The sequence below is a fragment of the Chiloscyllium plagiosum genome, chromosome 26, assembly GCF_004010195.1.
Source record: "Chiloscyllium plagiosum isolate BGI_BamShark_2017 chromosome 26, ASM401019v2, whole genome shotgun sequence".
NCBI lineage: Eukaryota > Metazoa > Chordata > Chondrichthyes > Orectolobiformes > Hemiscylliidae > Chiloscyllium > Chiloscyllium plagiosum.
The window spans coordinates 3839505-3851970 of NC_057735.1; the positions used below are offsets into that span (position 1 = coordinate 3839505).

Consider the following 12466-nt stretch of genomic DNA (forward strand, 5'->3'; position numbering starts at 1 on the left):
CCCTCCTCTAGCTTATCTCTCCACGCTTCAGGCTCTCTGCCTTTATTCCTGATGAAGGGCTTTTGCCCGAAACGTCGATTTTGCCTGTCCTCGGATGCTGCCTGAATTGCTGTGCTCTTCCAGCACCACTGATCCAGAATCTGATTTCCAGCATCTGCAGTCATTGTTTTTACCTCCTGAATTGGATAGGAGCCAGCACATGGCCTCACTTCACTCACTTTGTGACAGCACCACTGATCCAGAATCTGATTTCCAGCATCTGCAGTCATTGTTTTTACCTCCTGAATTGGATAGGAGCCAGCACATGGCCTCACTTCACTCACTTTGTGACTGGGAATGTGTTAGAAAACTCTCCATCATCTAGGACATGATCAGGCATTCTATCATGGTGATACATTCATCAGCATTGGAGAATAAATACAACACTCAGCAATATGGGATTGTATAAACATTGGAAACTTTTTATCATGGTCCCCATTTCAGCAAGCAATTAAGAGTTAAATGCATTGCTAAGAGTCTGGAGTAACATGTAGGCCAGACCACAATGATGGTGGATTTCTTTCCCTGAATGATGTTGGTGAACCAGATAAGTTTTACGATCAACATTACTGAAACTAGCTTTTAATTTCAGATTTTTAAACTCAGTTTCTAACAACTGCAGTGATGGGATTTGAATCCATGTTCATTGAGCATTCTCAACCATCTCTGGATTACTTGTCCACTATGCCATGTTTCCCCAGAGACTTGAGCATATACTTTGCATGAACATTTCAGTTCAGTATGGAGGAAATGTCTTATTGTTGGAGGTGTTGTCTTTTGAATGAAGAATTAAATCCAAGATGCTGCCTTTCTGTGTGAGTGGATATCAAAGATTCAATGGTATTATTTGAGGAAGAGCAGGAATGTTCTTCCACTGTCTTCAACATTAAAACAGATCAACTCATCTTATTACATAGGCCTAAATAATAGTGAATGTACTTACTCAGGAGTAATTATTTAGTTGTGAAATATTTATAATATTAAGAAATGAAACATTTAGGTAAATGAAACTGTCTGACTTTGAAATTAATGACGTGCCTGGAATTTTTAAATGGGACAGCTGTCTTTAATCAGCTATTTTTTCATCGGCCTCCTCAGCTCACAAGCCCGTATAGTTTGCCAATAAAAGGTTGACCAATGAAACTATGTGATCAACACTGAGCACAGTGGAGTAGTAACTCAATCACTGTGTTTTCGTTTTCCCTGAAGATGCTGTGTGGAATTATGTATTATTGCAATTCTTGTACTTTAGTTGTTTCTCGTGAACTAATGTTGTTTTATTTCAAATCTGTTGGCTCAAAAAACTGAAACATGAAAAAAATCTGTCATGTTGAATGTGATGTAACTTGTATTGAAGAGTTTTTTTTATTAGTTATTTTCTGATTCTCTCCTTTGTGGATGACGCTGACCTATGCTCAGGTCTAAATTTGTGTATGCTATTTTCCAAAGGTCCTTCACATTCAATGAGTGGAAAATATAGAAACAAAGGTTCACTAGACTTGTCCCTGGGACGGCAGGAACTATTCAGACAGTGAGAGTGGGGAAACTGGGCCTGTATTCCCTAGAGTTTTGAAGAATGAGAAATGATCTCATTTGAAACTGACAAATTGCTTCAAGGTACAAATAAGGTAGATGCAAGAAAAATATTTCCCCTGTTGTTTATAAAACCAAGGGAGACGGTTTCAGAATCAAAGGGTACCAACTCTGGATCAAGATGAGAATGTTTATTTACTCAGAGGGTCTTGAATCTTTGGAATTCTCTGCTGTAGAGGACTGTGGTGACTCAGTCACTGAGTCTGTTTAAAGTAGAGATTGTAACTGGTATTAAGAATCTGTCAAAAGAGTATGTGGATAGAGTGGGGAGATAATGGCATTGAAATGGATGATCATCACAATAGAATGGCATGGCCTAATCCTGTTTATATGTATTGTTTCCAGTAATTAGTCATTTGGGTCACTGAACCTGTTATTTATGGGAGTTCATCCTTTTGACCCTAATCTTCAGAGTATGTATCTTCTTTCAAATTCTCATTTGTCAACTTCTTCAAACTAAACATCAGCTGCTGATTTTTTTTTGTTCTGCTCCATGCAAGGCAAGTGTATTCTTCTTAAGGTGACCTGCCAGATCTGGTCTCACAACTCAATAAGATGTGTTAATAGCATGAAATGTGTTAATAGCATGAAATGTTTGAATTTACTTCCCATTTCTGATGGGAAGTGCAACTGTGAGCACAGTATTTTTTATTTCTTTCACTTTCCTTTTCAGGAGGGCCCATTTTTCTTTGTTCTCGGTTCTCCTGCTGGGGGAAAGGTTCCATGTGTCCACAATTGCACAATTTACTTATCCTGTACCACCTCCCCTCAAAAAAAGTTATTTTTAGACTGATGAAACACGCACTGGTGATCACAGAATATCAGCCAGAGGTCTACTGCAGTGTGGTTACGGGAAGGTGCGTTTTGTTGTCAATATGTAATTGACATTCTTCTTTGAAAAGCAAGGAGCTACTGGATCTTGGACAACAGACTTGCCAATCATTAAAAGTAGCAACACAAATTAACAAGACAGTACAGATGACAGAAAATATTGGAAATACTCAACAGCAGCATCTGTGGATAGAAACCCAGTTAACATTTCAGATCAATTATTCTTTATCAGAACAGATGACAACAAGTATAGGGCTTACTTCCTGAGGAGTTGAATTGAAAAGCAGAGAAATTCTTAATCTCATACAAAACTATAATTAGATCACGCTTAGAAATTTGTCGATTGGGATTGTGAACAGTTCTGTCCCCATATTACAACCACAAGGGACGAATGCAGACTTTTCCAGCTTCCTCAGTTCCCCTCCCCCCACCTTTTCTCAGTCCCAACCATCGGACTCAGCACCACCTTCTTGACCTGCAATCTTCTTCCTGACCTCTCCGGCCTATCACCCTTACCTTAACCTCTTTCCACCTATCGCATTCCCAACTCCCCTCACCCAAGTCCCTCCTCCCTACCTTTTCTCTTAGCCTGTGTTGGCACACCTTCCTCATTCCTGAAGAAGGGTTTATGCCCGAAACGTTGATTCTCCTGCTCCTTGGATGCTGCCTGACCTGCTGCGCTTTTCCAGTAACACATTTTTCAGCTCTGATCTCCAGCATCTGCAGTCCTCACTTTCTCCTGTCCCATATTACATAAGGATATACAGTAGTTGAGAAGATAGATGCAAATAAAATTGACAAAGGTGATACCAGGACCAAGAATGCTGAGGGCTGACTGAAAGATTCATAGCATCCCTATAGTGTGGAAGCAGGCCATTCAGCCCATCAAGTCCATACAGACCTACCCTCCTACCTTATCCCTGTAGTCTTGCATTTCCCTCTGCCAGTCCACCCAACGTTCACATCTTTGAACTCTGGGAGGAAACTGGAGCACCTGGAGGAAACCCCCATAGACATGGGGAAAATGTGCAAACTCCACACATACAGACACCCAAGGGTGGAATCACACCCTGGGTCCCTGGTATTGTGATGCAGCAGTGCTAACCACTGAACCACCATGCTGCCCCAAACAAATTTTAAAAATGCAGACAGAGAGGATGATATTTCTACTTCAAGAAATGTCCAAAACTGGAGATCATGTATATAAGACAGATAGGAATAAGTTTAATGAATCTCCAGGGAAATGTTTTTACCCAGAAAGTGGTGGCAATGTGGAACGTTGTACCATGCAGTGGCTGAATTATAGGGCACATGTACACTTAAGCTCGATAAATATGTGGTGAAAGGAATAAAAAGTTACATTGACAGAAAAACAAAACATTGGTTGTTGGACAAATGAAAGTAAAACAGACAATGCTAGAAATACTCAGGTCAGGCAACATCTGTGAAGTGAAAACCAAAATTGACTTTTCAGATTAATAATGTAAGATTTCCAGCCTGGGGAGTTAACCTGTGTGTCAAATCTGCCAAATCACTTCAGGTTCTCTCATATTTCAATGAGATCACCTTTCATTCTTCTAAATTGCAGAGAGTATAGACCCAATTTGCTTGTTTAAAAAAAAGGGGGGCATATGTGGAACATATCATCAGCATAGATCACGTGAGCTAAATGTAAATCCTGTGCAGGTATTTTGGTCTTGAGATTAGAATTAAAGTCAACTGTGATGTTATTCATGGCGAGTGCAGTTCCATTGTGTATTATTATTGGGAATGTGTTGATTTTGAAAACCATCTCTGAACCTTGACGTACCAATCTGTTCAGCATTGCCAATATATAGCATTTTTACAACTGCTGGACATGTCAGGTCAGTTCTCAGAAAGGATCATTGAACTTGAAATGTTCACTGTTTTCCTCTCCAGACGTGCTGCATTTTTCCAGCACTTTGTTTTATGCCAATGCACTTTATGTTGTAATCTAGGAAGCTAAGTTCCAAATTGAATAATTGCTCAGAGACTATGATGTAGCATAAAACCTGTAACCATGAACATCTTTCTTTGGAAATATTTATCCCCTACATTTTATTCATTTAGCCTCGTTGAGAAGCTTCACTCCTGAAACTAATGGAGCGTTTGCTCTTTCTCACTGAAGTCAGTCTGTGTAGTAGTCTGGCCACAATCTCTGATTCTAATAACCACAGAATGTCTCATAAATTAGTGTGTGAAAGGTTCTTCTAAATCACCATAGATGTGTATCGCCCAGAAGGAAAGTTTTTGGCCGTTTGGTTTGTGCTAGCTCTTTAGAATCAACCTCAGTGCCCTCTTGTAGCCTTGAATATTTCTATACTTCAAATCACTCCACTTTGCATTAAACATGGAGTCAACTCTGTACAATACAGTGATGTGCTCATTCTGCACTTCATTTGAATTTTGATTTTTGCTCATTTTTATTTCAAAAGGGGTTTTGATAAGAGAATTGGGAAACAAGGATGACCGAAGCATGAAATGCTTTCCCTCAGAAAATGATTAACAGAGTGTCAAACAAAGTTGAATAAATATTTGGAGCAGGGAGAGATTCTGGTGCTGTGGCTGGAGAGAGAAGGCACTTAAGATTAGTGCTGACTTACTCGAGCAAAGAGTTGGCATAGGTACAGTGAGCTGAATGTGGTGGGGCTTTTGTAATTCTAAGATTTGCTGTGCTGGTGAAATGAGAAATTATTGATTCCAAATTTAGCAGTTTTGCCCTAGCAGACCCTCCTCTTTCTCCAACATCAGCTCGCTCTCAACCTCCTGTGTGTTTGTGACACTGCTTCTGTAAAGTAAGAGCGCAAAGTAACAACGCTCCCCCCCCCCCCCTTTTCCTTCCCTCCCTTTTCCTTCCCTCCCTTTTCCTTCCCTCCTTTTCTCTTTATCCAATCTCACTTGGTTTCATTTCCATTGCCATTCAGAGGAAGAGGCATGGACCGTGGTTCTGTGCCTGCCTGAGAGATCACAGAGGCTCCTGTGGCTCAGAAATAGAGGGTCTAATTTTCTCCCTTTGTCTGGATCTTCCGACTTATTTGGTTCTTGCAACAACGCCAGACGATGTTCAACATCGACTCTTCCTGTAGGTGTCCAAAAAGCAAAATAATTGAGGAACTGGTGATGAAACGGATTGTGAAACTTCTGTATACTGCAATTCTTATCCTGTCCTAGTCAGTATATCTTCGTTAGACTACAGTTTGCTAATTCTCAGTAGTTAGCTAATTTATCAACAGGCACAGGTTCTCAGTGTCAGTGTCCCAATTACTGTGCGCACTAACAAGATGGTATGCTCATAAATATCTTCCATGAAAGCCAGCAACATTAATATTTCAATAGAAATTGTAACTTTGCCACCATCCACCCAGCATGTACATAATTCAAACAAAGTATCAAATTAACTTAAAAAATGAAAGAACTGTGGCTGCTGGAAATCAGAAACAAAACAGAAATTGCTGGAAAACCTCAGCAGAAACTCTTTCTTTCCACAGATGCTGACAGACCTGAGTTTTTCCAGCAATTTGTTTTTGTATCAAACTAAATTGGTTTCCTTGTTTAATTTTTCCCTTTCCTAGAGATGGCAAGTCACGCATTGGCTAATAGTGCTGCAGATATTGCCTGTCTGGCTTCTCATTCCGTATACTTTATACTGGTTTCTTTAACAGCTTGAGGGCGTCGCTAGCTAGGAAGAATTTATTGTCCAGAGGGCAGTTGAGAGTCAACCAGTTTGTTGTGGGTTTGGAGTCACATGTAGGCTAGACCACGTAAAGATGGCAGTTTCCTTCCCTAAAGGACATTTAGTGAACTAAATGGGTTTTTCTGACAATTGGCAATGGATTTATAGTGGTCATTAGAATCTTAATGACAGATATTTATTGAATTCAAATTCCACCATCTGCCATGGTGGTATTCAAACCAGGTTCCCAGAACATTACCTGGCCTCTGGATTAACAGACTAGTGATAATGCCACTCAGCCATCGCCTCCCCCTGAAGGGTTGGGCAGGTTGGCTGCCTGTTCCTCTGTGGAGCTATCACATTAGGGTTTGGGCTAACCATCAGCCAGTGTTCACACATCAACTTTCCATGAATCACTTATGCAGATTGCTTTGGAAATGTTGACTGATAATTTTCCCTCTTTGGTCTCAGTGCAAATTATACTGTTGAAACTGTGATCAGCATCTTCAACTTCCCTTGGAGAGGGTGGAGAGATAATTTGCCAGATTGGCTGAAAGACTTCAGAGTCACACAAATATTGCAGTGCAGAAGGAGGCCATTGACCTGTCATATTTGCACTGGCTCTCTGAATGCACAGTTCACCAAGAGCCACTTCCCTGTGGCCTTCTCTGTCTCGACTCCTCACGCATTTGTAAACATACTATGAAATCTGTTCTAAGCTTTTTTCTCCAAGGAAAACAGTTTTAACTTTTCCTATCTTAGTAACTGAAGTTTCTCACCCCTGGAATGATTCTTATGGATCTTTTCTCCATCCTGTCCAGTGCCTTTACATCTTCTCTAAAGTCCAGCATCAGAAATTGGATGTAACATTCCAGCTGAGGCTGATTATTATGCGTTACAAGTTCAACATGACTAACTTGGTCTTGTACTCTAACCTCATTAATAAAGTTCAGAATTAAGAATTAATGAAGCTTTGTTAACCATTCAACTAATTCCTCTACTCTCTTTAATAACCTTGAATGTATACCCAGGACCTTTTTCTCCTTTGAATTATGTCCTGTACTTTTTATTGTCTCTCCATTTTCTTTCTATCAAAATAATCACTTCCCACTCAACTGCCATATATGCCAATTTGATCAACTTGCTTAACCCCTGTCAAAGTTGTATACTGTCCTCCTCACAGTTCACAATGCTTCTGCCTTTTGTATACTTTGCATATTTTGAAATTGTGCCCTGCACTCCTAGCTGTAGTTCATGAATCAGGAACAGCAATGTTTTCAACATTGAACAGTGGGGATCTCCATGATGCACGTTCCTCCAAAGTGGGAAACAAAATCCTTTTAACTGCTGCTGTTTCCTGGTACTAAACCTATTTTGTAGTCATGTGACTGCTGTCCCTTTTATTTCATGAACTCTAACTTTGCTCACAATTCCATTATGCAACATCGTATTAAATGTCTTTTTGAAGTCTATGTAAACCACATCAACATTACCCTCAACAACTGTTACCTCATCAAAAAACCTCCATCAAATGAATCAGTTTTTTTTCCATAAGCAATCTGTACTATTTAATATTTTTGACCAAGTGATGATTCATTTTGCCCCAAATTATTGGTTTTGAAAGTTGTCCTATCACTTCAATTAAATTACTTCAAGACTACGAAACTGATGTTGTCCTACTTGGAGCAAGGATGGTTTTAGAGATTTTCAAAATTTCTAGTATTTGAGTCACTGGTGGGAGTGTTTGTAACTAGGATAGCCAGATTGAAGATTAAAAAAAGGGAAGTTGAGAATTGTTTTTGAAGTCAATAATTCGTTATTGTAGAACCATAGAAGAAGTCTGTTGAGCTGAGTGTGTCTGGACTTGCTAAATAAACTAGTCGCCCATTGTAATTCACTTTCTGACTCCCGTTTCATAGCCTTGCATGTTCCATTGCTTTCTGCACAGATCCAGGTTATTTTAGATGAGGTGCAGGTTTGTGCCTCAACACCAAACTGGCAGTAAATTCCAGACATGTCCCATTCTCTTGGTAAACATTTTTTTACCTCATGTACTCGCTCATCTTTCTACCAGTCACCTTATATCCTTATAATTGACAAGTTTACTCGTTGCAAACCTTAATTATCATGTGCACTTCAATTAAATCACCGCTGGGCTTCCTCTGTTCGAAGGAAAACAATCCTCGACTCATCCCATTTTTCCCTATAGCTGTAATTTAAACAATTCTTGTAAAGCAAGTCTTCAGTACTCTCTAGAGCAATTATGTTCTGCTGTAATGTGGTGACCAGACCTGAAACGTGTTGTCTGACAAGATAATGGAAACATATTCAATATTAATTCAATTGGATAAATAGTTGAAAAGGAATAGAACAGCAGGATGAATTGATAGGCTGGCCATAGACACCAAGAGTCGACTGATTATCTTTGCTGTAAGGACATTTGATTCAGGTCAGTAAACTCGGAAGAGATCTGAAATACCAGATTCCGAAAACTCTAAATGGCTAACTGACTGTTGCTATCGTCCAGCTGAGAACAGACTGTGAAGCAAAAGAGCTTTAACACTTTGCTACGTGTGGCTCAGTACCGCATTTCATCGACCACTTCAACCTTTAGGGATAGCATCACAAAAGTCATTTTCAACCAGGTTTCGTTTTATTTTTGTATTGAGATAGCTTAGTGGAAGACTGTTTTGTCTATAAGCAGACAGCAAACGTGGCTGTAGTCTCCCTTCCTCCCTCCTGTGCGTTTTGCGTCATGCGCTGCCCACAGAGTTTGTGTTTCCTATCAGTTTTAGATATTTGGCTGTCTGTACGTGTCATTGCCTCGGTCTGCTCTAACAGACCCTCCTCTTCCTCCAACATCAGCTCGCTCTCAACCTCCTGTGTGTTTGTGACTCTGCTTCTTCTGTAAAGTATGAGCGCAAAGTAACAACGCCCCCCTTTTCCTTCCCTCCCTTTCTCTTTATCCAATCTCACTCGGTTTCATTTCCATCGCCATTCAGAGAGACAGAGACCCTTCCGCAGTTCTGTGCCTGCCCGAGAGACTTCGGAGACTCCTGTGGCTCAGAAATAGAGCGTCTACTAGGGTCTAATTTTCTCCCTTTGCCTGGATTTTCCGACTTGTTTGGTTTTTGCACCTACGCCAGACGATGTTCAACGCCGACTCTTCCTGTAGGTATTGTCCCCGCGGGAAACGGAACGTTTCTTGGCTTTACATTTTATATGTACACATGAGTATAATTTTAACAAGAGTCATCTGATCGATTGGAAGGACTGCACTTTTGTTAGGCATAATTAATTTACACAGAATGACGTGTTTGTTCAAAATGGTTTCACTGAGAGCTAGGGAAATGTGCAAGCCATGTGCTTCTCTTTTGCAGGTCTCTTAGGCTGGGAGTCTTGGATTAAAACCGTGCCCGTCCCTGACTGAAACGCTTCCATTTTGTGGCAAGCCATTATGGCTTGGTGCATTGCTCGCCAGTTTTGGTTGAGTTGTCGTTTGTGGAAGGCGCCGATCTTTGTTCCTGCGCCACGCCTCCTTCCTAAAAGCTGGCAGAAATGACTGGGGTGAAAAAGAAGTGTGGGAGAAAGCTGTGTTCGCTTTTGATTTGCTCCTGGAAAACAAGTGGAGAAAGCAGAACGAGAATCTGCTTTTGCTTAGTTACAGGAAATCCTTTTAAGAGCGTTGATATATAGCCACGAGGTTGGCTGCTCATATTTCTGAATGTACTGCGATTATTCTATTTTGATTTTATTGCTGTCTGCTATTCTAGCGTTGCCTTTCCATGACAACAACGGCTACGCTATTTCAACAGAATTTGCTGATGCAGTATGAAAATATGAAAAGGAAAAAGTAAATATACTGTCTGAACAGGCAGCACTTTCGGAAAGAAACAGTTAACGTTTCAGGTCGAGAGGTCACGGAACCCTTAACTCTCACCATAGATGCTGCCTGACTTGCTAGAGATTTTACAGCCTTTTCTGTTCTTCAGAAGTACTTGGCGCTATGAAGTGCTTTGGGATATCCTGAATTCAGGGAAGGCATTTTATAGATGCAAGCTTCATCACTCTTGGTGTCTACATTCCAGTTTCCTTTCTGAAAAACAAAAGATTGTTTAGGAGAATAGAATAGAAATCACAATAGAGACAGAGAATTGCACTTGAAGTGTGTATAGTTGCTGAATGAACATTTACCACGATTCATTAGATGAATTGGCCATTCAATATGATCAGAGCTGATCCTGTATTTTAACACCATGCTCCCACTCTATCCCCATACCCCTTGACACCTATATATTGAAGAAATAGATTTTTATTGGCTATTCAGTGATGCCATCTACATCTTTAGAGAATTCGACAGATTATTCACACTGTGTGAAGAGATTTCTCTCCATTTCAATCCTACTAACTTATCACAATTGTTTTCTTAACCCTATCTGTTGCTCCCGATGCGGTCTCCTCTACATTGGGGAGACTGGATGCCTCCTCACTTTAGGGAACATCTCTGGGACACCCACAACAATCAACCCCACCGCCCTGTGACCCAACATTTCAACTCCCCCTCCCACTCTGTCGAGGACATGCAGGGCCTGGGCCACCTCCACTGCTGCTCCCTCACCACCCGAAGCCTGGAAGAAGAATGCCTCATCTTCCGCCTCGGAACACTTCAACCCCAGGGCATCAATGTGGACTTCACCAGTTTCCTCACTTCCCCTTTCCCCACCTCACCCCAGTTCCAACCTTCCAGCTCAGCACTGTCGTCATGACCTGTCCTACCTGCCTACTTCATTTCCACCTATCTGCTCCACCCTCCTCTCTGACCTACCACCTTCATCCCCACCCATTTTACTCTTTGCTACCCTCCCCTCTGACCTATCACCTCCATCCCCATCTCCATTCACTTATTGTACTCTATGCTACTTTCTCCCCACCCCACCCCCCTCATTTATCTCTCCACTCTGCAGGCACCCTGCCTCTATTCTTGATGAAGGGCTTTTGCCCAAAACGTTGATTTTCCTGTTCCTCGGATGCTGCCTGACCTGCTGTGCTTTTCCAGCAACACTCTAATCTAAACTCTGGTTTCCAGCATCTGCAGTAGTCACGTTTGCCTAGAGGAGATTTCATGCCCCCATTGAATCCATTCAGTCTTGTCAGAATTTTGAATACATTTCAATGTGATCTCCTCTCATTGTTCTAAACTCTAGTGAATGCAATTTCTTCATGATAAACCTACCATCTCAGGAATCAGTGTGGTGAACCTTTGCTGAACTCTCTGTGTGAAGTAAATTTTTTCTTGTACAAGGAGACCAAAACTGCGTCCAATACTCTGCTATTCTAAATCATGGCTGATTATCTTCCTCAACATCCGTTTCCTGAGTTTTCTCCATATCCCTTGAAGTCATTATTATTTAGAAATCAATTGCTCTCTGTCTTGAGCAGACTTTTAACTGTGAGTTTCCACAGCTCTTTGGGGTAGAGAATTTTAAAACTTTGTGACTGGCCCTCAGTCTTAAGTGATTGTCTCAGAAGACGACAATGTTTATGGTTCTGGAAACCCCACCTCTTCCAATTGTACCAGATGAAGCATGTTTGAATTATCAGCAACTCTCAACGATCACCTTATCAGCTCATTTTCAGGCAGCCTTTATATAATAACTTTATTCTCATGGGATATGTCGCAGAACTATTAAAATTGAGATCATGAAGCCCAAAACCAGTCTATTTCTGAATTTTTAACTTACTGGTCAGAAAAGAACATTCTCAATTTCTAGTGCTTCACAAGTTGCTATGGATATTAGACACGTAATTTCGGAATGCTCTGCTTACTATTCCCTGTGATTTTCCTGACAAAATATTTTGTTAATTTGTATGTAGTCATACCCCAAGGCTTTTGCAAATCTGTTCTGCTGCATGTTGCAACTGTTTAATTAGAAAGCAGCTGTTCATGCACTAATGTGAGCCCGTTTCCTACAAGGATTTTTAAAGGGTGGATTCTTGAATCTGTTGTGTTTTTTTCGCTGGTATTTGTGTATTGTTGATTAACCTGCTATGCTGCTTGTTTTTGGGTCATTTGTTCTATTGGCTAAAATTAAATATAACTGGTGAAGTTGTGCACCCGTGATGAGTTAACTTGTTCAGGATGTGCCTGAATGTTTATTTGAAGAGTATGTCTGCAGATTAATTTCCCCCAGAATCTGTGATTGATCAGTAGGATTGCTGCAGATGTCTGCAACAAAGCATCATATTTTATTTTGAGAGTGGCTTGAATAATTTTGGTCTCTTTCTGAGGTAATATTTGTCACTAAGAGT

General features: G+C 40.7%; 1 protein-coding gene across 6 annotated transcripts in view; it reads left to right on the top strand.

Annotated features, from left to right (window-relative positions):
• LOC122563035 (suppressor of tumorigenicity 7 protein homolog) overlaps positions 1 to 12466 on the top strand; it is a 165550-nt gene that overhangs the window by 18938 nt on the left and 134146 nt on the right. The window contains exons 1-2 of one of the 6 annotated variants that reach the window (XM_043716365.1): positions 8694 to 8802; positions 9160 to 9328. The exons of 4 other annotated variants lie outside the window; for them this stretch is intronic. In XM_043716365.1, the coding sequence (XP_043572300.1) occupies positions 9307 to 9328 (22 nt within the window). In that variant the 5' untranslated portion in view covers positions 8694 to 8802; positions 9160 to 9306. Of the gene's footprint in view, positions 1 to 8693; positions 8803 to 8875; positions 9070 to 9159; positions 9329 to 12466 lie in introns of those variants that run through there. One more of the 6 variants, XM_043716364.1, reaches the window with a different exon arrangement.